Here is a 23,992-nt window from a genome sequence, read left to right as displayed (position 1 = left end):
AAAATCTTGATCTGAAAATCGTGTCCCTACAATAACCATTTCAATTATAACTAAATGAGTTGGAGGGAAATTTCAGGTGACTGCCCATTTCAATTGCTGTGTAATGAATTAGAGGAAAAAATTTCTTCAAAACCGACTTAGGGGTAAACTTTTTCCTTACTCTTAGCTTCCTTTTTATGGTTCAATTTCAATAAATATTTTTGTCTAACGAAACATCATCGTTTGGAGAAAATCTGACCTCAAGAGTCAAGACGTGTTGGGCACAACAAGATGGGAACCGTGGCTACTCTAGAGTCTAGACTTACCGAGGCACTAGCCGGAGCATTGGGTCCTTGACAGACACAGGATTTTCGTTCCAATTACGCCAATTCAATTGACTTTATAAATAAATAACCATAAATTCTATTATTTTGTTAAAATTTTTACTGGGGGATTTGGAGAAAAATTGGACCATGAGATTCATAAATGGAGTCTTTGGTCGTCTCTCGTCGGTACTGACCCAAATTAATGAAGACTTTGCTCGCAGTGGCCTGCACGGTCCACAGTCCACACATATACGCGGAGAAGAAATTTTCAAACTTGAAAGCTCTCAATACTGAATTTTGATTACATTTATAGTCCTCAGTTTGATTTAGTCAGCGAGTCCTCCCTGGTAGGTAAGACTGAGAGTGTCCCTTTTTATTATTCTACATTTTAGGTTTAAATCATCCGCTGAATAACGGGCACAATATTAAAAGTTAAGAAAATGATATGCCTTTAATATTTTCACAATATTTATATAACAAATTTTAAATGGTTAGTTATTATTAGTTGTTATTGTTAGGTATAAAAGTAATCTTAGTGTTAGGTTCAAATTTGAACCAATAACAACTAACCATCTATAATTTGTTGTGAAAATATTGTGAATATGATATTTCTCTAAAAGTTATTAATACATCAATTTCAAAAAGTTTAGATAATACTCCTAAGTTGTTAATGATAGGGAAAAAGTATTAGCATAACAATTTTAAAAAATTCAAATAATAAGTTGTTAATAGCAAGAAAAAAATTATATTAGTGAGCATAACAATTTTTTAAAATTCAAATAATAATATTAGTGATGGATTCAAATAAGAACCAATAATATTTTATTAAAATAAAAAAATATTGTAATAGAAAAAAAAAACTCATATACATAGTATTTTACACATACTTGAGTTTTTATAACTGAAAAAAAAGGTCCTATTTTCTGTTTATAAAAACATATGTATGCCTTGTGAAATAAATACCCCATATTGTAATAGCCCTGAAATGGAAAGAAAATAATTGATAAATACATGCAAAATTAATTTTATTGTAAAATTGTTGCGAAAACGACGCGTAATTGACACTTACCATGCTCCGCTGGTCATCACTTTAATAGTCACGGCACATGGTACACGCTCAGACTTTAGTACCGATAACACATTTGACTAACGACTACCTCTTATTAAATTCAAAAACGACGTCACATTCACTCTCCTTTGAGCTTTGACCCACCCTCCCTTAAATTCAAGAAACTAACAAACTCTACTCAGAAAAACAAAGAAACAATGGGTAGAGAGGAACTGCACATAACTGTACCGAGTCTCTTCAAGTGCCCAATTTCAATGGAGGTGATGAAATCCCCTGTGAGCCTCTGCACCGGTGTCACCTACGACCGCTCCAGCATCCAGCACTGGCTCGAATCAGGCCACGACACGTGTCCCGCCACCATGCAGGTCCTTCCCTCTAAGATTTTCGTCCCTAATCTCACTCTCCACCGCCTCATCCACCTCTGGCTCCACCACTCCACCACCACCGCCGCCGCCGCGACGGCCTCGTTGATCTCTTCTCACCAACTTCGGGTTTTCATCGAGAATATAACCGCAAACGTCGATCGCCGTGATTTCCTTGAAAAAATTGTGGAGTTCGCTAGTGCTCGCGACGAGAACCGGAGGTTTTTGGGGGATTTCGATGGCTTTGTTGAGGCGATCGTTGGTGTTCTTTGCAAAAGTGCGGAGATGGAGGTTGTGGAATTGGTTGTTAGGGTTTTGGATCTGATTACGTCGCAAAATGGAGTTAAGGAACGAGTTTACTCTTCCATTTTCAGAAGCAATCACCAAAAGTGGTTCGCTTCGATTTGTTTGCTTTTGCGAAATGGAAGTGTAAACTCGAAGATCGAGTCTGCTAGGGTTTTGGAATATCTCGCCGCTCTTGACGTAACCGAATCCAAACGCAGAATCGCCGAAGAAGAAGAAATACTCACTGTGCTGCTCCGTTTGTTAGCTTCCGAGAATGATTTCAACCTATGCGACGCCGTTTTGTCGTGTTTAACCGCGGTATCAGTGACTCGTTCAGTGAAACCCCGGCTCGTCCGGTTCAGACTCATTCCGATTCTCTCCGAAAAACTCTTGAACCCTAACACCAAACTTTCCACAGCTGGCAAGTGTGTGAAGCTATTGTCAAGAGTTTCGACGTGCCCGGAGGGGCGGTCGGCGATAAGCGAGGCGCCAAAGTGCGTAGCGGCGGTGGTGGAGCGGCTGATGAAGGCGGGGACGGAAGACGCGGTGGCGATGCTGTGGGGATTGTGTTGCGTGCATGGGGATAAGAAGGTGAAGGACGTGGTGGTGAAGAGTAATGGAGTGACTAAGATACTGCTGGTGATGCAGAGTGAGTGTGAGGGGCACGTGAGGAGGATGTGTGGAGAGTTAGTTAAGGCTTTGAGAGTTGGGTGCAAGGTTGGCGGTAGTGGTAGTGGTAGTGGCAGTGGGGGTGATGGTGCGTTGAGGAGGTATGAAACCAAGACTACTCATATCATGCCTTGTTGAAAGTGTAATAATCTACAATATGTTTATATGCTAATTGGTCTAGTATGAAATTTTCTTTTCTTTCTTTTTTTTTTTTATATAATTTAATTGTTACAATAAATGAGGTCTAGTATGAAATTTTCTTTTCTTTCTTTTTTTTTTTATATAATTTAATTGTTACAATAAATGAGGAGTGGAGATATGAATTATGATTCTCAGTACAAAGGATTTTTTTTCCCCTTAATAGAGATGTTATTGTTCTGTTGACATAATGCTCAAGAAAGAAACAAATAAAATAAGTTTTTTTTTTTTTTTTTCCGGTTATTACATATGTTCAAAATCATTTCTTTTTTATTTGTATGTTAAATAAAAGAAGGGTAATGGAGTGAGATTTTTTTAGTTATTTTGGGTATGACTTGCCGAATGAGAAAAAAATTGGAGAGAAGTTCACTTTTAGCTTCCATTGAATTTAAGGATTCAAATAAATGAAATAGAAATTGCTAAATTCGAATTTATAAACACACAATGAGTATTAAAAATTTTACTCTAAGAAAGCAGTATATTACTATATTACACCTAATAGCCTTAAGGATAAATTAAAATACACTTCTAAAGTTTATAATTGTTTAGATTTTACACTCTAAAATTTTCATTTCGTAAGCAAAAATAGCCCTTTCATTAGTGAACTAGTCTATGTGGCCGTCAAGTGACACATTGGCAACCGAGACACACTTTAGCTATCTAACATGTAATTTGTTTTATTTATAGTTTTTTGGATTTTACATCCTAAAACTCCCCCTCTGCTTAGAAGACTTAAGTGCGTCTCAGTTGCCAACGTGTCACTTAACGACTACTGTGAGAGACCATACTCCCGGCCCAAAACTGGCGGCTCTACATGCAAGCCAGGTGGTCATAGGATCACCCTAACTTGCACAAAAAAAAAATGCATATATACACTTGCCAAAAAATTATTATATGTTAAACTAACTTATTATGATCATCCTAATAAAAATGTTGAACACCCTGACTTGAGAATTACAAAAACTTGGGTTTAACAAAAATAAAACTAATGCTACATTCATAACATTTTTACAACATTTTTACAAAAAATCCAATGTGATAAGCTGTTATTAATTCTAATTTGAGCCCAATAATGATATTATTTTTTTACTCACTAATAATAGCTTTTGCATAATATTTATTGTAAAAATATTATGGACGTAGTATTACTCCAAAATTAATTATGCCCCCTAAAAATAATCCTTAATCTCTTTTATAAAATAAAAAAGAAAAAACTTAAATAACAACAATAAATATTAGCCCAAATAATAACAAACATAAACCAAACAAAAATAAGACAAGACCAAACAACATCAAGTGATCAAATTATTTAACAAAATGCCTATTATAAAACTAAAAGTTAAAAATCGCTAAATATTTAAATTTGTAACTTGTTCAACCTATTCAATAAATATAATTTCTAATTTCATCAAGAAAAGTATTGTAGTTGTTAGTTCTCCTTGATGACGACGACAATTATATTCTTTTTGACTTTGTAGTCGTAACAATTTTGCTCTCCTTAGGGACTCGACTCACAATTGTAAAAAATATTCAAGTTATCGCTTTATTAGATTTTTTATAATTTAACTTTTTTAGTGACCACCCTAAAAAAAATTCATAAAGCCACCACTGCAGCCCAAACCTCTCAAACTAAGAGTATGTTTGGTAACTTTTTTCCCCTTATTTTATATTTTCAAAAACAAATTTTGTATTTTTGAACTAAAAAAATTGTTTGGTAACTAAAATGGATAGAAAATAAAAATTTTTCTCAAAACTCAATTTGTGAAGAAAACTGAAAATATACAAAAGACTGTTTTTAGTTTCTAGTTTTCAAAAGTCAAAGAAAACACACATTTAATTTAATGAAACTGTCTCATTTAATGAGTTAGCATTAGAGTACAGATCCTAAGAATAACATATTTTATTATTTTTTATTGTTTTTGTGGGGAGTAAAAGGACCCAAGTGGGCATGTAGGCCTTTGGACTGTACCATGGAGGGCCGACCTGCTCCAGAGTTAAGAATTTTGTTAACTCTGTGAATTGGCCCCTACGCCTAGGGTCCGAGGATACAGCCAAGGGCAAGCTTCTCCTCGGACAGATCTAAGAGAACTCAGAGCTTCATTATGAAGGTCAAGGCACAACTCTGGAAAGATTAATGGTTAAAGGGGGAAACCCTGAATCTTCGAGGTACACCGGTGTTAGAAAAATACCAAAAGAAAAGGCTGCCACCACCACATTAAAGACTCTGCACCTACCTCCCTGGCCGCATTAATGGGGAAGTGACCCCTGAACAGTAGAACTGAAACTTCTGGTCACTATTCAAAGGTACTAAGAAAAGAAATATCTAGGGGGGAGGGGGTTGGAGCAACACGTGGATAAAGCATCAAAAAAAGAAGTATTTAAGGGGGATGAACACCAGAGAAAGGAGGTCGGTCGGTAACAAAGAAAGAAATTAAGAATTGTAACTTTTAAGAGAGAAAGAGAAATAATACAGAAGTAGTCCTCGGCTTACGTCCGAGGAGGTCTATTTGCAATTATCATTTGTTATTTACAAGTGTTTGTAACTTTTAGCCTGTTATCAAGTTCTCAGTACCTCTAACCTAGATTTCAAGCCCACACTCTACAAATTTTATTGTTTAAGGCTCATTGGGCCTGAGCCCGTAATTGTCTTTAGGTTCAGGTGCAATTGTGCACTTACAATTGGCGCCGTCTGTGGAAAATCTAATCTAGAAGAAGTTGGGATACTATGGTAGGCCTAGGTTCTCACCATGCAGAGTCACAGGGATCACAACCGGAGGATCTTTTCGAGCGTCTTGAGCGTCGAAGGGATCGTGAGGGAAGTGTCCATACAGAATACCCCGGGGCTAGCCATACTCGTGGTGAGGGTAGCACCACCCATGAGGATGGTGCTAAAGCCATGCAGAAGGAGATCAATCGTTTGAAGAGAAAGCTACGCCGCGCTAGACGTAGGTCTTCACCATCCTCATCCAATCCTTCCTTAAAGGAGGTCCGGGGAGGTAGCTACAGCTCAAGGTCATGCTCACCCCCCAGTGCAATGTCCTCTGGTGAGGAGGACGACCAGCCAGCTCGCAGACACAAGAAACTTCCTTCTAGGGGCTTAGGGAACGATGCTATGAGTCGGGTGTTGCACCAACTCTCCAAATCTCCGTTTTCACGGAGGATTGAGAAAGGGAGGCTTCCCAGGAGGTTTACCCAGCCCACCTTTACCATCTACAATGGCCGGACTGATCCGGTGGAGCACGTGAGTCACTTTAACTCAGCAGGATGGCGGTGCACTCTCACAACGAGACCCTAATGTGTAAAGTTTTCCCCTCTAGCTCGGGACCCGTTGCTACGAGGTGGTTCAACGGCCTTAAATCGGGGTCTATAGGTTCGTTTGGGGAGCTCATCTCGTAGCATCGCTTCGCGGTTCATTACGTGTAGCAGAGTTCCTCGGCCATTGGACTCGCCGCTATCCATGACCATGAGGGAGCTGGGAGACGTTGAAAGCATATTCTGACCTGACCGGAAATGTTTAATGAAATAGATGGTGACTTTGATGAGGTGGCACTTAACACCTTTAAGGTAGGCCTTCCTACTGATCATGACTTGAGAAAGTCTTTGACTAAAAAGCCCGTCCGCAGCGTACGCCGCCTCATAGATCGTATTGATGAATACAAAAAGGTAGAGGAAAACCAGCAGCAAGAAAAGGGTAAGGAGAAGGTTATCCCGCAGGAGAGAAGGGATTTCAGGTCGGACACATACCACAACAACAAGCCGAGGAGAGATTATGCCGGCAGTCCGCCTCGGAGCACCTCAAAGGCCGTGAACACCGTGTTCGAGAACCGTGCACTGACGGGAGAAGGTTCGTAAGGAGCCCTTCTTCAGGTGGCCTAGTAAGATGGCAGGAGACCCCGCGAAGAGGAATCAAAACCTCTTTTGTCAGTACCATTAGGACGTGGGCCACACTACCGAGAACTGTCGGACCCTTTAGAACCACTTGGAGCAGCTAGTCAGTGAAGGAAAACTAAATCAGCACTTGTGTCAACCTGGTGGACAGGGCGGCCAATCTGGTTTGAACAATCATAAGAATAATCCATCTCGGCCGGCATTGGGAACAATTAACGTTATCTTCGCTGCACCTGGCAGGACTGGCTCAGGTCCCACTAGGGTGATGGCGGTTTCCCATTCTCAGGCCGAGGAGGCATGCTGCAGGCTGAAGAGGTTGAAGGTGACTTTACCCGTCTTGGGATTTTCAGAGGAGGATAAGGTTGGTACCATTCAACCCCATGACGATGCTCTTGTGGTCACCCTTAGGATAGGGAGCTACGATGTGAAGAGAGTGATGATTGATCAGGGCAGTGGTGCAGATATCATGTACCCTGATTTATTTAAGGGGCTAAGGTTGAAGTTGGAAGATCTTACTCCTTATGACTCGCCACTCATAAGCTTCGAAGGAAGGGCCGTTGTGCCGAAAGGACAGATTCATTTGCCCGTCCAATTCGGCTCAGAAACGGTTGAGGTGGATTTCATTGTCGACGCGTACTCCCCATATACAGCCATCCTCGCTAGGCCATGGCTGCACGCTCTGGGAGCTATCTCCTCTACCTTGAATGTTAAGGTTAAGTTCCCCTCGGGGGAGTATGTTGAGGAAATCCTCGGCAGCCAATCGGTGGCCAGGCAATGTATATCGGCCGCAGTGCTTCATCAGACAGAAGCCGAGTCATCAGCTTTGCCCATCCAAGAGTCATAGCAATTAACAGCTCCGGATGCACCTGGAGCGGTGACAGGAGATGAGGCTGTTTGTGAGGAGTTAGAGAAGTTTTTGATAGCAGATGACCCAGAGAGGTTCTTCTAAGTTGGCATACGTTTGCCACACCAGGAAAAGATGGAGTTGTTGGAATTTCTGAAGGACAATATTGATGTTTTTGCGTGGGACCCTTATGAGGCTCCAAGCGTAGATCCGAGCTTCATTTGTCATCGTTTAAACGTCAACCCTGCCATTGGTCCGAGAAGGCAGCCACTTCGGCGTTCTTCCAAAGAACATTCTGAGGCTGTGAAGGAAGAGGTGCTCAAACTCAAGAGGGCTGGGGCTATTAAAGAAGTTTTCTACCCCGAATGATTGGCGCATACGGTTGTGGTTAAAAAGAAGAATGGAACGTGGAGAGTATGTGTGGACTTCACAGATTTGAACAAGGCCTGCCCCAAGAATTCGTTCACAATGCCGCGTATTGATCAACTGGTGGATGCCACTGTCGGACATCCTCGAATGAGTTTTTTGGATGCCTTTCAGGGTTACTATCAGATTCCATTAGCATTGGAGGATCAGGAGAAGACTACTTTCATTACTCCAACAGGGAACTACCACTATAAGGTCATGCCATTTGGATTGAAGAATGCTGGGGCTACCTACCAAAGAATGATGACCAGAATGTTTGAACAGCAACTAGGGAAGACCATTGAGGTGTATGTAGATGATATGGTGGTGAAGAGTAAAACAATACCTTCACACGTCAAAGATCTAGCCGACACCTTCCAGGTGCTAAGAAAGTACAAGTTGCGCCTTAACGCCTCAAAGTACTCTTTTGGTGTGGGATCTGGAAAGTTCCTGGGGTATATGATTACTCACAGAGGCATAGAGGTGAACCCAGCGCAGGTCAAGGCTATTCAGGATTTGCAATCGCCTCGGAACCCAAAAGAGATCCAGAAATTGATCGGAATAATTGTTGCATTGAATAGGTTTATCTCTCGGTTAGCTGACCAATGCCGTCCTTTCTTCCAATTGTTGAATAAGTGGAAAGGGTTTCAATGGACCGAGGACTGTGTGTTAGCTTTCCAACAGCTTAAGCAATATCTTTATCGGCCACCCATTTTGTCTCACCCCGAGGCGGACGAGGTCTTGTTTGCTTATCTGGCAGTGGCCGTCCACGCGGTCAGCCTGGTCCTTATAAGGAATGAAAGCGGGGTGCAAAGACCGGTTTACTACGTTAGTAAGTCTTTGAATGAGGCCGAGATGCGCTATCTACTCTTGGAGAAAGCACTTCTGGCCATAGTTCATGCCACGCGTAAGCTTCCTCATTATTTTCAGTCTCACACTATGGTGGTTCTGACCCAATTGCCTCTCAAGGCGGTGTTACGCAGTGCCGATTACTCTGGTAGGGTGGCAAAGTGGGGAACCATTTTAGGAGCTTTTGACGTTAAATACAGGCCTCGCACCTCGGTGAAGGGGCATGTCCTCGCTGACTTGGTGGCAGAGTTTACTGAACAATTGCTAGAAGAAACTCTGAAAGAGGCACGCATGGATGAACAATCAGTTGGTGTCATCACAGCCGCAGTACCTCCGACTTGGAAAGTGTATGTGGATGGGGCAGCTAATCAGAGAAGGTCTGGTGTTGGACTTGTCCTAATGTCCCCTGAGGGGATTGTCTTCGAAAAATCTTTGAGATTGGCATTCTCGGCTACTAATAATGAGGCTGAGTATGAAGCAGTCTTGGTGGGCATGAAGATGGTACGTAGGATGGGTGGAAAGAAAATCCATGTGTTCTCGGACTCTCAGTTAGTGGTCGGCCAAGTCATGGGGACCATGGAGGCTAGAGACCCTAGAATGCAGGAATATTTGGCCCAGGTCAAGTGTCAGCAAGCTGAATTTGACTCCTTCGTCTTAGCTCACATTTCTAGGAGTGGAAACACCCATGCAGATTCTTTGGCTACGTTAGCAACGTCCTCGGCTCAGGGTTTGCCCAGGATTATCCTCGTGGAGGATTTGCTAGAGCCAACTCTTACCATTGTTAGCGCAGTTCGCATTCATCTGATAAGGCCTGGACCTAGTTGGATTGACCCGGTTATATCTTTTCTTAAGAATGACATCCTTCCTGAGGATAAATCTAAAGCAGATAAGATACGTCAAAAGGCGCCACGTTTCTGGTTGTCCGAGGACCAGAAACTGTATAAACGGTCCTTTTCAGGACCATACTTGTTGTGTGTGCATCCTGAATCAACAGAGGCACTTCTGGAAGAACTGCATGAAGGGATTTGTGGAAGCCACACCGGGGGAAGGTCCTTAGCCCACAGAGCTCTGACTCAGGGTTATTGGTGGCCCAATATGCAGAGGGAGGCTCAGGATTATGCTCGAAAGTGTGATCAATGCCAGAGGTTCGCCCCTAATATTCATCAACCAGGAGGGGCTCTCAACCCTCTCTCCAAATTCTTGGCCTTTTACACAATGGGGATTGGACATAGCAAGGGGCCATTTCCGAGGGCCGCATGAAACAAAAGATGGCTTCCGTGGGGGAGCGTACTATTTCACTAAATGGGTTGAGGCCGAGCCCTTAGCAAATATCAAAGATGTTGATTCCAAGAAGTTTGTCTGAAAAAACATCGTCACTAGATTCGGTATACCACACACACTTATCTCAGACAATGGCGTTCAATTCGACAGCAAGGCTTTTAGGAAATATTATGGTGACATGGGCATCATAAATAGATATTCCACCCCAGCTTATCCTCAGGAAAATGGGCAAGCCGAGGCCGTTAACAAGGTCATAGTCAGTGGGCTGAAGAAAAGGTTGGACGATGCGAAGGGCAGATGGTTAGAAGAGCTCCCACATGTTCTGTGGACGTATCGGACTACATCGCGCAGGTCCATGGGAGAAACGCCATTCTCTATGACTTATGGAGCCGAGGCGATGATACCTCTGGAATCTGGTTTTCCCACCTTGAAGACGAGTTCTTTTAGCCCAGAGAATAACGACGGCCTCCTGGAGAAAGGCCTTGATTTACTTGAGGAACAACGCGAGGTAGCTATGGTCCAAATGGCTTATTATTAACAGAAGCTTAAACGAGGATATGACGCCCACGTGAAGCTAAGGCCACTCGCACCTAGGGATCTTGTACTAAGAAAAGTTGTGGGCACTTCTAAGAACCCAGCTTGGGGTAAGTTAGGACCAAACTGGGAAGGCCCTTATCGCATTGTTTCCGTAGCGAGCATAGAGTCATATCGGCTAGCCGACCTAGATGAAAGAATTGTACCACGCCCATGGAATGTAAATAATCTTCGAAGGTATTATTATTAATAAAATGTGCTTTTGTTAGTTAGTAGTTCAAATTATAAATACTTTAGGGGCTTACCGTTACTATTCTTAAGAGTCAAACAAAAACTTGGTTAAGTGTAGTCCTCGGACCACAAACCTTGTAAAAATTGATATCATGTCATTTGTTAAACAGAACTTTAGTTATTCCGGATCCTCGGACCTCCTACTTTGGGGAAATTAACATTTGAAGTTACTATTCTTAAGAGTCAAACAGAAACTTAGTTAAGTGTAGTCCTCGGACCACAAACCTTGTGGAAATTGATATCTTGTCATTTGTTAAACAGAACCTTAGTTATGCCGGGTCCTCGGACCTCCAACTTTGGGAAAATTAACATTTGAAGTTACTATTCTTAAGAGTCAAACAGAAACTTGGTTAAGTGTAGTCCTCGGACCACAAACCTTGTGGAAATTGATATATTGTAATTTGTTAAACAGAACCTTAGTTATGCCGGGTCCTTGGACCTCCTACTTTGGGGAAATTAACATTTGAAGTTACTATTCTTAAGAGTCAAACAGAAACTTGGTTAAGTGTAGTCCTCGGACCACAAACCTTGTGGAAATTGATATATTGTAATTTGTTAAACAGAACCTTAGTTATGCCGGGTCCTTGGACCTCCTACTTTGGGGAAATTAACATTTGAAGTTACTATTATTAAGTGTCAAACAGAAACTTGGTTAAGTGTGGTCCTCGGACCACAAACCTTGTGGAAATTGATATCTTGTCATTTGTTAAACAGAACCTTAGTTATACCGGGTCCTCGGACCTCTTACTTTGGGGAAATTAACATTTGAAGTTACTATTATTAAGTGTCAAACAGAAACTTGGTTAAGTATGGTCCTCGGACCACAAACCTTGTGAAAATTGATATCTTGTCATTTGTTAAACAGAACCTTAGTTACGCCGGGTCCTCGGACCTCCTACTTTGGGGAAATTAACATTTGAAGTTACTATTCTTAAGAGTCAAACAGAAACTTGGTTAAGTGTAGTCCTCGAACCACAAACCTTGTGGAAATTGATATCTTGTCATTTGTTAAACAGAACCTTAGTTTTGCCGGGTCCTCGAACCTCCTACTTTGGGGAAATTAACATTTGAAGTTACTATTCTTAAGAGTCAAACAGAAACTTGGTTAAGTGTAGTCCTCAGACCACAAACCTTGTGGAAATTGATATCTTGTCATTTGTTAAACAGAACCTTAGTTATGCCGGGTCCTCGGACTTCCTACTTTGGGGAAATTAACATTTGAGGTTACTATTATTAAGTGTCAAACAGAAACTTGGTTAAGTATGGTCCTCGGACCACAAACCTTGTGGAAATTGATATCTTGTCATTTGTTAAACAGAACCTTAGTTATACCGGGTCCTCGGACCTCCTACTTTGGGAAAATTAACATTTGAAGTTACTATTATTAAGAGTCAAACAGAAACTTGGTTAAGTGTGGTCCTCGGACCACAAACCTTATGGAAATTGATATCTCAGTTACTGTTCTTATTCTTATCACATGCTTTGTGGAAATCACTATTTTACTATTCGTTAACTTAGATCTTAAGTTCTATAACATTAAGTGTTAAATAAATTTTTGTAAGGAATAACCCTCGGACCTGACATCCTACTGAGAGTAATACTTCACATTACAAAGGTTCAATCATCATATGGGTCTTTTAACTAAGGCATTGATTAATGACCAAGCTAAGTTATATGGCTGTTTTGAAGTTATAGTTGTTTGATTGGTGGAGTTAGACTTACTTATTCTGTTCTCCCTTTAACTATTTATTAGTGAGAACTTTCATGACAAGCACAAAAAGAATAAAGTAAAACAAATACAACATGAATGAAAGTTGAATAAAATTGTTCTTCATTAATCATATACAAAAAAAGGGGAGGAGTACAAAAAGTTCTATCCTAGGCCTTAAGCTTGTGGAGGGGGTCTTGGAGGGAGCTGCTACCAAATTTGACTCAGATTTTCGGCCTAAATCAAGGTGGACAAAACTTGCTTCCCTTTGTCTGTTGAAGGGATGAGGGGCTCCATGTCTTGAACTTGCTCCTTCTCGGCGTAATCACACTTGTCCTTCTCTTTATGGGAACCTTCAGATTCTATAGGATCAGGAACAAGTTCTTGCATCACAGGAGGAAGGGCAGGAGAGGCTGCTATAGGAGGGTCTTCTATCTCCTGTATATCTAGGGGGAGCCAGATGTTCTCGGGCTTCCGCCTGGAAGCCGGAGGAACCCCCGCCGCATTCATGGCCTCTCCCTCGCACTCACCGACAAGCCCTCGCACAAGGCCGCAAAAGCCTCCCCGTCAACAGCTTCGCGTCCGCGTCACCCCCTCCCGATAGCCGGCCTTCTTCGCGGCCTCCAGTGCTTGCTTGTGGGTGCGAGCCTCCTCCTTCATCGCCGTAAGCTCCTTCTCCAAAGCCTGAGCGTGCCCGTCGGGCTAGAGAAAGCTCGTCGTCCTTTTGGCGAAGAAGCTTACGCCGCCCCTCCATTCGGGTCTCCATCGTCTTTAAGCCGGCCTCGGCGCCATCCCTTTCCCCTCCAGGTCGGCCACTCGCGATGTGATTTTCCCGTTTTCGCCTAAGGCCTCGGCCTAGGGATCTTCTCGTCTCCCGCCTTAGCTCTTGCTCCACTCCAGCTCGCTTCCGATAGTCCTCCACAAACTTCTCAAATAGCCGAAAACTTCTTGGATGGACTGCGAAAATGTCAGGAGGTTAAAATGGTAAAGTATCTACAAATGAATCTAGAGTACAAGTGTCAGGTGAAACTTACCAGAGCTAGACCCCTTTTTAATAAAAGGGATAACTGAGGCTGACCCATTTTTTCCAAGTTTTCCATGTCCTTGGGGCAGAAGAGGACGCTCCAACACCTCGGCCAAGTGGTGGGCGCGGCCTCGCCGGACGCCCAATGCCGGCGGCAGGGGAATTGGTGCGCCGTCAGCCTCAGGTCGCAGGAGACTGTGTGGCCGATGCTCGACGCACTTCGGCCATGTCCCCGATTTCCCGCTTTCGACCGAACGGGCCCGCCCTTTCCCCTTGTCCAGCTTTCCGCCGCCGGGTCGGCGCCGGGCCGTTGTTTTTTCTTTGGCTTGCCTCACCAGCCCCCTCGGCCTCCCCCTTCCTTTTCTTCTTTGGATCTTCGGCCGAGGTCGGGGGTCGGTTGAAGGAGGAGGAGGTGGTGGTAAAGCCGGGGAACCGGGGACCCCCTCGTTCCTTTCTTTTGCCACTCGTGCGCCTCTCGCCCATAAGGTCCTTCACCTCATCCATCTCTTCTTCAATGGAGCTGTCGTTCAGACGCGCTATCACTAGACCTTCGATCCCGTAGGCCTCAGCGCTTCTCTTCTTCCTCGTCGGAAAGAACAACGAACGGGTTTCCGCGAGGTCGTGGGAGTCCTCGAACCGAAACCGGTTCTCCATCTCCTCGTCCAACGTGTTCGAAGAAGACACTTGCTCCTCCGGGACAACAATCTCCCGAGAGTGCACAGCCGAGGGGACCGCCGCTATGGGCCGTGTGTACAATATGGTGCGAGGGCGTCGGGATGTCGTGGTCGGCCAAAAGTGCGGCCTGGCTACGTGAATCCTTCTTCGCCTCCGCCACCCGCAATTATTGCGTTCTCGATCTCCCGGAAGTCCGAGGAGATAGGGTTACTCCTAGAATCAAATGAGCCGCCCTCACTGTAAGTCTTCGCCGACGAACACCTCGGAGCGTAGCACTCGATTCAAATCGGCAACGTTGCAATGGCTTAAACGTGGGCGTACGAGCTGCTTATCTGCAAAAAAGACATCCAAATAAACAAACATGGTCAGATTTGTAGAACATGTAATAAATTAAAGTTAGACGCTCAAGTAAATGCAAATGCACATTCCTAGATGATAGAGGAAGTTATAGAGTGGGAAGTTAAATCCTAAGGTGTCGCACCTGGATCTCCCCACTCAACTGGGCAGTGGGGGCCGTCGTGCCAGTTGCCTGAGACGATGAGGTAGTCGTCCTTCATGCCTTTATTAGACTTGGGTAAACAGGAGATTAACCTAACTACGCTAGAACAGGATTTGATGTAATAACCTATATTTTTAAGTTTATGGCACTCGTACATGAAAACAACATCGTGCCAGGTAAGGTTGAGACCCATCTGCTCGTTTAGAGCGTCGACACTACCTAAGACTCTAAAAACGTTGGGAGTGCACTGATCGAGACACAACCTGGTCATGAGGTACTCCCCGGTTACGGGTTTCATTCGAGGGTCATTCCACCTTCTACGAAGGCGACCATTGGGATAATGACCTCTCCGGTTTTCCTAGAACCGGCCACGGCTTCTCGCCGGCAGTATTTTAAACCTACGTCGCTGGGAATGTTATACTTAGCTCTAAAACCTTCCATCCCAGCGGCGGTATCAACTAGACACATAAACTTTCCCATTAGAAAGGAACGAAAGACTAAGTTCTAAGAGGGAAAACGGTTAGAAGGGGAGCCGAGGACAGGATCCGAGGAGAATGGGTTAAAGAAAAGGAATAATCACTTACAAATTTGAAGTTGTGCGAATTTCCACGGATTTGTGCAGACAAAAGGTGATTACTGATGTTTTGATGGGATTAGCCTCTGAAGAAATAAATGAAGGCGCAGGATCCCGAAGCGTCACGACGTGCGGGAAGCGGCCTCGAAATTACATTTGTCCCGCCCAAATTTTCATAGAGTAACAAGGGCCGTTGGATGCTTATCTCACCGTTGAACGTGGGGGACAAGGTGTAACTTACGGTAATAAATGCGCGCGCTTTTGAAAATAAAACTGCCAAGTGGCATCTTCTGGAACGCGAAACGGTCTCCACACGTGCAATTATTTACAAAACGTGTGGGGTAAGTCCTCGTTGGATCAAAACCCTATTTTTCTCCTCGGATGATGAAAAATAGAGTTTTGAGGGGCTATTGTGGGGAGTAAAAGGACCCAAGTGGGCAGGTGAGCCTTTGGACTGTAGCATGGAGGGCCGACCTGCTCCAGAGTTAAGAATTTTGTTAACTCTGCGAATTGGCCCCTACGCCTAGGGTCCAAGGATACAGCCGAGGGCGAGCTTCTCCTCGGACAGATCCAAGAGAACTCAGAGCTTCATTATGAAGGTCAAGGCACAACTCTGGAAAGACTAATGGTTAAAGGGGGAAACCCTGAATTTTCGAGGTACACCGGTGTTAGAAAAATACCAAAAGAAAAGGCTGCCGCCACCACATTAAAGACTCTGCACCTACCTCCCTGGCCGCATTAATGGGGAAGTGACCCCTGAACAGTAGAACTGAAACTTTTGGTCACTATTCAAAGGTACTAAGAAAAGAAATATCTAGGAGGAGGGGGTTGGAGCAACACGTGGATAAAGCATCAGAAAAAAAAGTATTTAAGGAAGATGAACGCCAGAGAAAGGAGGTCGGTCGGTAACAAAGAAAGAAATTAAGAATTGTAACTTTTAAGAAAGAAAGAGAAATAATACAGAAGTAGTCCTCGGCTTACGTCCGAGGAGGTCTATTTGCAATTATCATTTGTTATTTACAAGTGTTTGTAACTTTTAGCTTTTTATCAAGTTCTCAGTACCTCTAACCTAGATTTCAAGCCCACACTCTACAAATTTTATTGTTTAAGGCTCATTGGGCCTGAGCCCGTAATTGTCTTTGGGTCCAGGTGCAATTGTGCACTTACAGTTTTCTTCAAAAAAAATTTAAAAATTTTAACTAACCAAACATATTTTTGATTTCAAAAATAAAAGAAAATTATTTTTTCTTTATATTTCCAAAAACAAGTTTTTTAAAATAGAAAATAAAAACGGTTACCAAATATAACCTAAGGTTTTGGCATAATGATGTAAGACACAATTTACTATTTAATTATTGTAATTTATTAGTTTTGATATTTTGTGTAAAAAAACATTATTTTAGGTTTAGGTGATTTATTTCTTTGTTTTTAGGTACATTTAATACTTTTTAGGTCAAATTTGGATCCTGTTATGGTTAGATATTAATAAGGAGTTATTTTAGAATATATTGTATTGTCTGTCAAGTTTTACAGAGCTCTTAAATAAGTTGTCTGTACACGTTTTTTAACAATTATTCAATTAATAAAATTTAGAATTTCGTCTTTCTATTTTCTAGTGAATTCCAAACTCTTTCTCCTTGTGAATTCAAGGAACCCTCGTGGATTCAAGGTTATTTTCAAAAGCAAATGTATTTTATTTTTTGTTTTCTAGAAGTAAACATATTTTGCTACTTGACGCTTCCGCATCCCACATCACATAACCCCCGTAAATGAGTGAAGTCGTGTTGTGTGCCTCTCAAGAGTGGAGGTTCTACTACTTTTATTTTTCCTCCAAGGTTAAGGGTTTTACAATGTAGTCTCCACTTATTTTAATTAAAAAAAAAAAACTAAACTTGAAAAAATACATCACTTTTATTGAGGAATTGAAAAATGTACATTTCTTGATAATAACTAGAAAATCACATTGCTTTAGTCTTAGATACAATCTAAAAGTTGAAAATTACAAGGAAAATCATAATCTACTAATCTGTTGTAGCTCAAGATCAAGAGGACCAAACTATCAATATTTCTAGTTAATTAAGACTAGAAGGTCCAAGACACCCAAAGACACCTTCCTATTACTAACTCTAAAGATAAGAATGACGAGAAAAGAGTTTGGATCTGGGACCCGGTGTGCTTTAAACTGTTGATGGAGAGAGGTATATATACAAGATGCTGGGGGGTTCGGAATAAGTCTCTGGGCAATGTGGAACTTAGGAAAATTAGGTTTTCTGAGTGAAAAATATAGAGGCAAAGTCAAACTGAGTGCCGAGCTTAGCAAACCGGAGCAAAAAGTGAAGGAGATTTGGGGGATCTGGTCTACGTACTCATTGGCACTTGGTCCTAAATCCTTCCAAATCTTTTCCTTTTTCATTTTGTCAGTTTATGTTTCAGTTTTGATCTTATTTGTTCAAATTTTCAACCATTTTTTAGACTTTCTTGGTTCACAAGCTCAACAAATGAATTCCAAATATGTTTAATTATTTAATTAATAAATTTGTACTAGCTTTGCAAAGAATCAATTAATGCTTGGTTTCCGAATTAAATTAGATGCATGTAACCTTACCATAAACTATATCCTCAACCAATAGCATTATGACACGACTAAAAATAGACCATTAAGAATTAAGAGATTATAATCGTGTACAGTCAAGACTTGATTCATTTTAAGTGCACTTTACTGTAAAAACCTATTTATTTGGTATCTTCTAATCTGGTTGCCTGATTAAGGCATATATATTGTCATTTTGATCATTATGACTTCAAGATTTATATCATGCAATGTAATTAGAAATTATGTGGTCAAAATTATAGTTCTTCTTTGTGATGTGATATGTAATGGGATTCATGATGCAATGCAAGTAAAATTAAATGAGAGTTACAAAATGGAGAGTCTATGCCATATAGGCCAATCCACTAATGGATGGGCTGCTTTTTCTAACAGATTGGAACTTTAAGTTATAAAATCCAAATTTCAATTTCAGTGTGTAAAATCTAAACAATCTCAAACTTTAAGGGTGTACTTTGCAACTTACTCAAAAGCATTACATGTTAGACGGCTAGAATGTGTTTCAGTTGCCAATGTGTCATTTGACGGCCATATAGGCAAATCCTCTAATGGAGGGGTTGCTTTTGCTCACGGAGGGGAATTTCATGGTGTAAAATCTAAACAAACCTAAAACTTTAGAAATGTACTTTGCAATTTATCCTGATCTTAATTAAATTTTTTTTTTTTGAGGAACTGGTCTTAATTAAATTGACATAGTAATAAATCTTAATCCATTCATAAATTCATCCCAAGAATAAATTTTTATTTTCTTATTTTATTCAAATAACTTAAAATCCAAACTAAAAACTAAATATTAAATTATTTTTTTAAAAAAAAGAATGATATTAGTGCTGTTACAAATTTTATTAGATAAATTTGACAAATTGGTGTGTTAACTTTTAAATACAAAACTAAAAACTAATTAATTTTTTTTATTATTTTGCTAGGTGCCACCATTGACATTAATTATTATGTTAGTTTGTAAACTTTTGTAATAAAATCGATTATATATATGTCTAACATTTCAAATGACTTATCAAAGAAGATTTTTTTTTTTTTTAATTTAATAGTTAAGAGATGAAAATTTTGAACCTTAGATGCCTACCAAGAGGTGCCAATTGAATTATGAAGCTCTTAGCTAATCAAATAGAATTAGAAAAAAGGTCTCTGTGATCTTATTAATTAAACGAGGCATGTATTAATTCAACCAAAAAATAAAAAAAGAAAAGAAAAGAATAGAGAGAGCCAAAACAAAACAGAACAGAACAGAACAAGTCCATTGGAGCTTCTGAAAAATCAATGTGTTTTTTGCAAGAGTCATCAGATTAAAAATTAACTGCCCCTACTTTTGGGTTGCTTGATAGGATCGAAAACAATCTTGTTGATGGAGATGTATGTTGAATTGGAATATAGATAATGAGTGTAAAGTTTGGGTTTGGCAAGTGTACGTGACAGCAGGGCTAGGGGGTTGAGAGCCGACGTGACATTCTAAGTTATGGTCAAAAACTACCAGCAGGCCACCAGCACAACGAGAGAAAATGAGAAAATGAAGGCAAAGATCACGCTCTTAATTATGTTATGAGATTTTCTGTCCAATCCAGTTAAATAAATATCTAAGTTTAGAGAGATACTAATTTCAAGGTAGAAGACCCTAAAATCAATTTAATTTGACCAAAAATTAAGAAGTCCATTTACACTATCATTGTCTACAGTATACGAAAATTGAAACAAATGGTCCAAAATCACCGTTTCTAAAATATCTATTCTTCTTGGAAGTCAATTACTTTGGATCCGTTTGGATAGAACTTATTACTGAAAATTAAAAACTGAAAACTGAAAACTGAAAACACTATAATAAAATAATTTTAAAATGTGTAAATAGTACCACATGACCCATTTTTAATGAAAAAGTTGTTGAAAAGTAAAATTTGTGGATCTGTAAACAGTGCACGAATGCACTATTAACAGAAAATTGGGTCAACACTTGCGGCTGGAGGAAAAAAAAAAAAAAAAAAAAACTGAAAACGCTGACGCAACTTCTGTGACCCAATCTTCCATGAACCAATCTTCTGTTTCTAGTCAATATATATTTTTTTTTTCCTCCAGCCGCAAGTGTTGACCCAACCTTCTGCGTTTTCAATCCAAAGGCCCTCTTTATCTCTTTAAAGACTGGAAAAAAACTCAGATATTCAGGTCTGTACCTAATATTGACTAGAAACAAAAATATTGACTACCTCTTTGGACTGCAATTTCTGTCACTTACCCTTGGATTGAAGCATTGAAAAATTACAAGATGGCTTACCATTTGCTATAAGACTGCAGCAAAGAAGAGAAAAGGAAAAAAAAAATACAAGAGCGATAGATTTAGATAAAATGGTTGCAATATTTCTTTTCCTCCTAATTACTCAATTCTCAACTACATTTGCTCAAGAAAGGAATCTCAATATTAGCCTGGGCTCTTCCCTCTCTCCAAAAAACAATTCATATTGGTTGTCAAGTTCTGGCCAGTTTGCTTTTGGCTTCTACAAGAAAGACAATGGCTTTGCAATAGGCATCTGGATGGAAGCAATTCAGCAAAAACAGTCATATGGACAGCAAAACGGGACGACCCGCCACTTCCCGAAGATGTCAACTTGCGTTTAAATTTCAGTAGTGATGGCATGAATATCTTTACACAGAACCAAGGCCTACAGACAACAGTAATAAATGATCCTTTGCAGTCAGCTTTCTCAGCTTCCATGCTCGACACTGGAAACTTTGTCCTCTACAATTCAAGTTCGATGATCATATGGCAGAGTTTTGATTTTCCAACAGACACCATTTTACCTGGGCAGCGTCTCTTGGAGAACAAGAATCTTGTCTCCAGCATCTCTGAGACAAACCATGCAAGCGGAAAGTTTCAACTTATAATGCAGGGAGATGGGAACTTGGTGCAATACCCGGCAAGCAATCCAAAACAGGAGAATGCTTACTGGGACTCGAACACATCCACTGCTGGAAAAAAAATGAGTATAAATCTTGATGGCAATGGCCATCTTTACCTGCTCAATACTGCTACTGGCTCAGTTGTAAAGGATTTCTACGGAATAAATAGCCTTTCTAATAAAACATTCTATCGTTTGACAATTGGTTTTGATGGAATATTGCGATTATATTCTCATAGCTTGAATCAAGGTGATGATTGGATAAGTGAGTGGTCACCAACTAGCAATAGGTGTGATCCTATAGGCCTCTGTGGCCCAAATTCATATTGTACTCTCCTGGATCAGGAACCAGTTTGTACGTGTCCTCCTGGTTTTGGTTTCATTGACCAGGAGCAGACGATTTTGGGCTGCAAGAAAATTTTTAGCACAGATGGTTGCATCAGCAAAAATGGAGACACATTTTCTCTTCGGGAATTGGAACGTATTGCATGGGAAGACAACACGTATTCAATTGTCTCATCAAGCAAAGCTGACTGTATAAAAAACTGCTTGATGGACTGCAGCTGTGAAGTTGTATTATTTGAAGACCAGCAATGCAGAAAACAAATGCTTCCTCTAAGATATGGGAGAATAAAAGATGGTGATCAAGAACGGATTACTATAATCAAGGTAGGAGAAATCAAAAAAGAAAGAAAGAAACATCAGCCAATTATCTTTTTTGGTAGTGTTACAATTTTGGTTTTTGCCCTTATTTTTCTTGCAATTACCAGTATTCTCATTTACAGATATCGTGCCTGGAAAAACAAAAATATTGAGAATGATGGGTTGATAGAAGATGTTACTCTACGATCATATACATATGCGGAGCTTGAAAAGGCTACTAATGGTTTCTTGGATGAATTGGGTAGAGGAGCTTTCGGGACAGTTTTTAAAGGGGTCATACCCAATGGCAGGAAAGTGGTGGCCATCAAGAGACTAGAAAATGTGGTGGCTGAAGGTGAAAGAGAATTTCGAAATGAGATGAAAGCAATTGGGAGAACTTATCACAAAAATCTTGTTAAGTTGTTTGGTTACTGTCATGATGGAAACAATCGGCTTTTGGTCTATGAGTACATGAGCAATGGCTCACTGGCAAAATTCCTCTTTGAATCTGAAAGAAAGCCAAGTTGGGAGGAAAAAACTAGAATAGCTTTGAATGTAGCTCGAGGCATCCTCTATTTACATGAAGAGTGTGAGACCCAAATCATCCACTGCGACATCAAACCTGAAAATATACTAATGGATGAACACAAATGTGCCAAAATTGCTGATTTTGGTTTGGCCAAGCTACTGATGCCTAACCAAACAAGGACATACACTGGGATTAGAGGAACAAGGGGGTATGTTGCACCTGAGTGGCATGGAAATTTGCCCATAACAGCGAAAGCTGATGTCTACAGCTTTGGGATCATGTTGTTAGAGATCATATGTGGTCGAAGGCATGTGGATATGGATCTTCCAGAGGATGAAGTGGTGCTTGCAAATTGGGTCTATGATTGTTTTCAGGCTGGTGAGTTGGATGAGCTGGTGAAGGATGAAGAGGTGGATAGGAACAAGTTGGAGAGAATGGTTAGGGTGGGACTTTGGTGCATCCAGGATGAGCCGTCACTTCGCCCTCTAATAAAGAAGGTGGTGCTCATGTTGGAAGGGACAGTGGAGATACCTACTCCTCCTAGTCCTACATCCTTTCTCAGTTCCATGGAAGTTAATTGAGCCCTGCACCCAAGTAGCTAGGATCCAAAATCACCATGACCAATAATTTGTTTGACTGATTAATGTAGTTATTGTTTTAGTTAAAGAAAGTTCTTATGCTCACCTGTGATATCATAATGTAGTCCATATGTTACTAGCTAGCCACAATGTACTATTTTTTTTTGTGTCCAATTAGCTTTATATTGCCTGATTGAATTTGGAAGAGAAACTAATTGATGAAGAATGCATAGTGATTATTGATGTGGCTGATATACCAGCTGTAACTAACAGAGTCTAACATAAAAACAGATTAGTCCACAGACATAAGTGGCACGTGCTTCACGTGGGGATCACTTAAGTACACACTAATAAAACTACCTGTAGCTAATAAGGTACTTAGAGCAGTTGCATCACATTATTCTGGGTCCGTTTGGATACCACTGAAAACCAGTGTGGGTGATACCGTATCGTACCGGCCGGTATATATCGTACCGGCCAGTGCACCGGTACAGGTAGACTCCTGTTTCGTACCGAAAAAATTACCGGCTGTACCGGCGAAAACCGGCCGTACCGGCGCAATCCGGCTGTTTCGGCCGGTAAATGAAAACAAAGAAAATCCAGATGAGAAAAAAGAAAGACAAGGCTACCCATTCAAAAACCCACATGAGAAAAATGAAAAACAAGGCTATCCATTCGAAAATCCAGATGAGAAAAATGAAAAACAAGGCTAAGTCTTGTGAAGCTATGTTGTGCTATGCTGAGAGAGTGAAAACCATAAACTTCAGCAATGAGAGTATAAGATAGAGGCAGCAATGTTTACCAAAAAAAAAAAAAAAGACAGAGGCAGCAATGTTTACCCAAAAAAAAAAAAAAAAGAAGAAGAAGACAGAGGCGGCAATGAGAGTGTGAACAGAGGAAATGTGTCATGTAGCTTTTATAAGTAGGTTGACCTAAAATGGACGGTATAGATTGATTCAAGATTTTTAAAGCTTCTAAACCATTTGATCTACTTTTTGTTAACCATGTTTGGTTACATGAATAGGTGGGGGCTTTTTATTTATTGAGAATGAATAGGTGGGGGCTGTGTCCATAACTTCGGCTAATATTTATATATATATATATATATATATATATATATATATATATATATATATCAAAGATTATTTAAAGATTATCTTAGCTAATATATATATAATTTATAATTTATAATTTATATCTTTGCTAGATAAATTTTTTTTTAACTTTAAACTTATAAATTTTCTTTGCTAATATATATATATATATATATAT

At 40.6% G+C, this 23,992-nt stretch overlaps 1 protein-coding gene and 1 pseudogene across 1 annotated transcript; both read left to right on the top strand.

Moving 5' to 3' along the window:
* Window positions 1-1,560: 1,560 nt before the first annotated feature.
* LOC142606006 (U-box domain-containing protein 28-like) lies at window positions 1,561-3,129 on the top strand. Its single transcript, XM_075777428.1, has 2 exons — window positions 1,561-2,865; window positions 2,933-3,129. The coding sequence occupies exon 1, from the start codon at window positions 1,572-1,574 to the stop codon at window positions 2,826-2,828; it is 1,257 nt and encodes a 418-aa protein (XP_075633543.1). The 5' UTR covers window positions 1,561-1,571; the 3' UTR covers window positions 2,829-2,865; window positions 2,933-3,129.
* Window positions 3,130-20,414: 17,285 nt separating this feature from the next.
* LOC142622324 (G-type lectin S-receptor-like serine/threonine-protein kinase LECRK1) lies at window positions 20,415-22,904 on the top strand (annotated as a pseudogene).
* The last annotated feature ends 1,088 nt before the right edge of the window (window positions 22,905-23,992 follow it).

The sequence above is a fragment of the Castanea sativa genome, chromosome 1, assembly GCF_040712315.1.
Source record: "Castanea sativa cultivar Marrone di Chiusa Pesio chromosome 1, ASM4071231v1".
In the NCBI taxonomy this organism is placed as follows: domain Eukaryota; kingdom Viridiplantae; phylum Streptophyta; class Magnoliopsida; order Fagales; family Fagaceae; genus Castanea; species Castanea sativa.
Note: the sequence above shows the minus strand (reverse complement) of the source record. Positions and strands in the feature narration are given on the sequence as shown.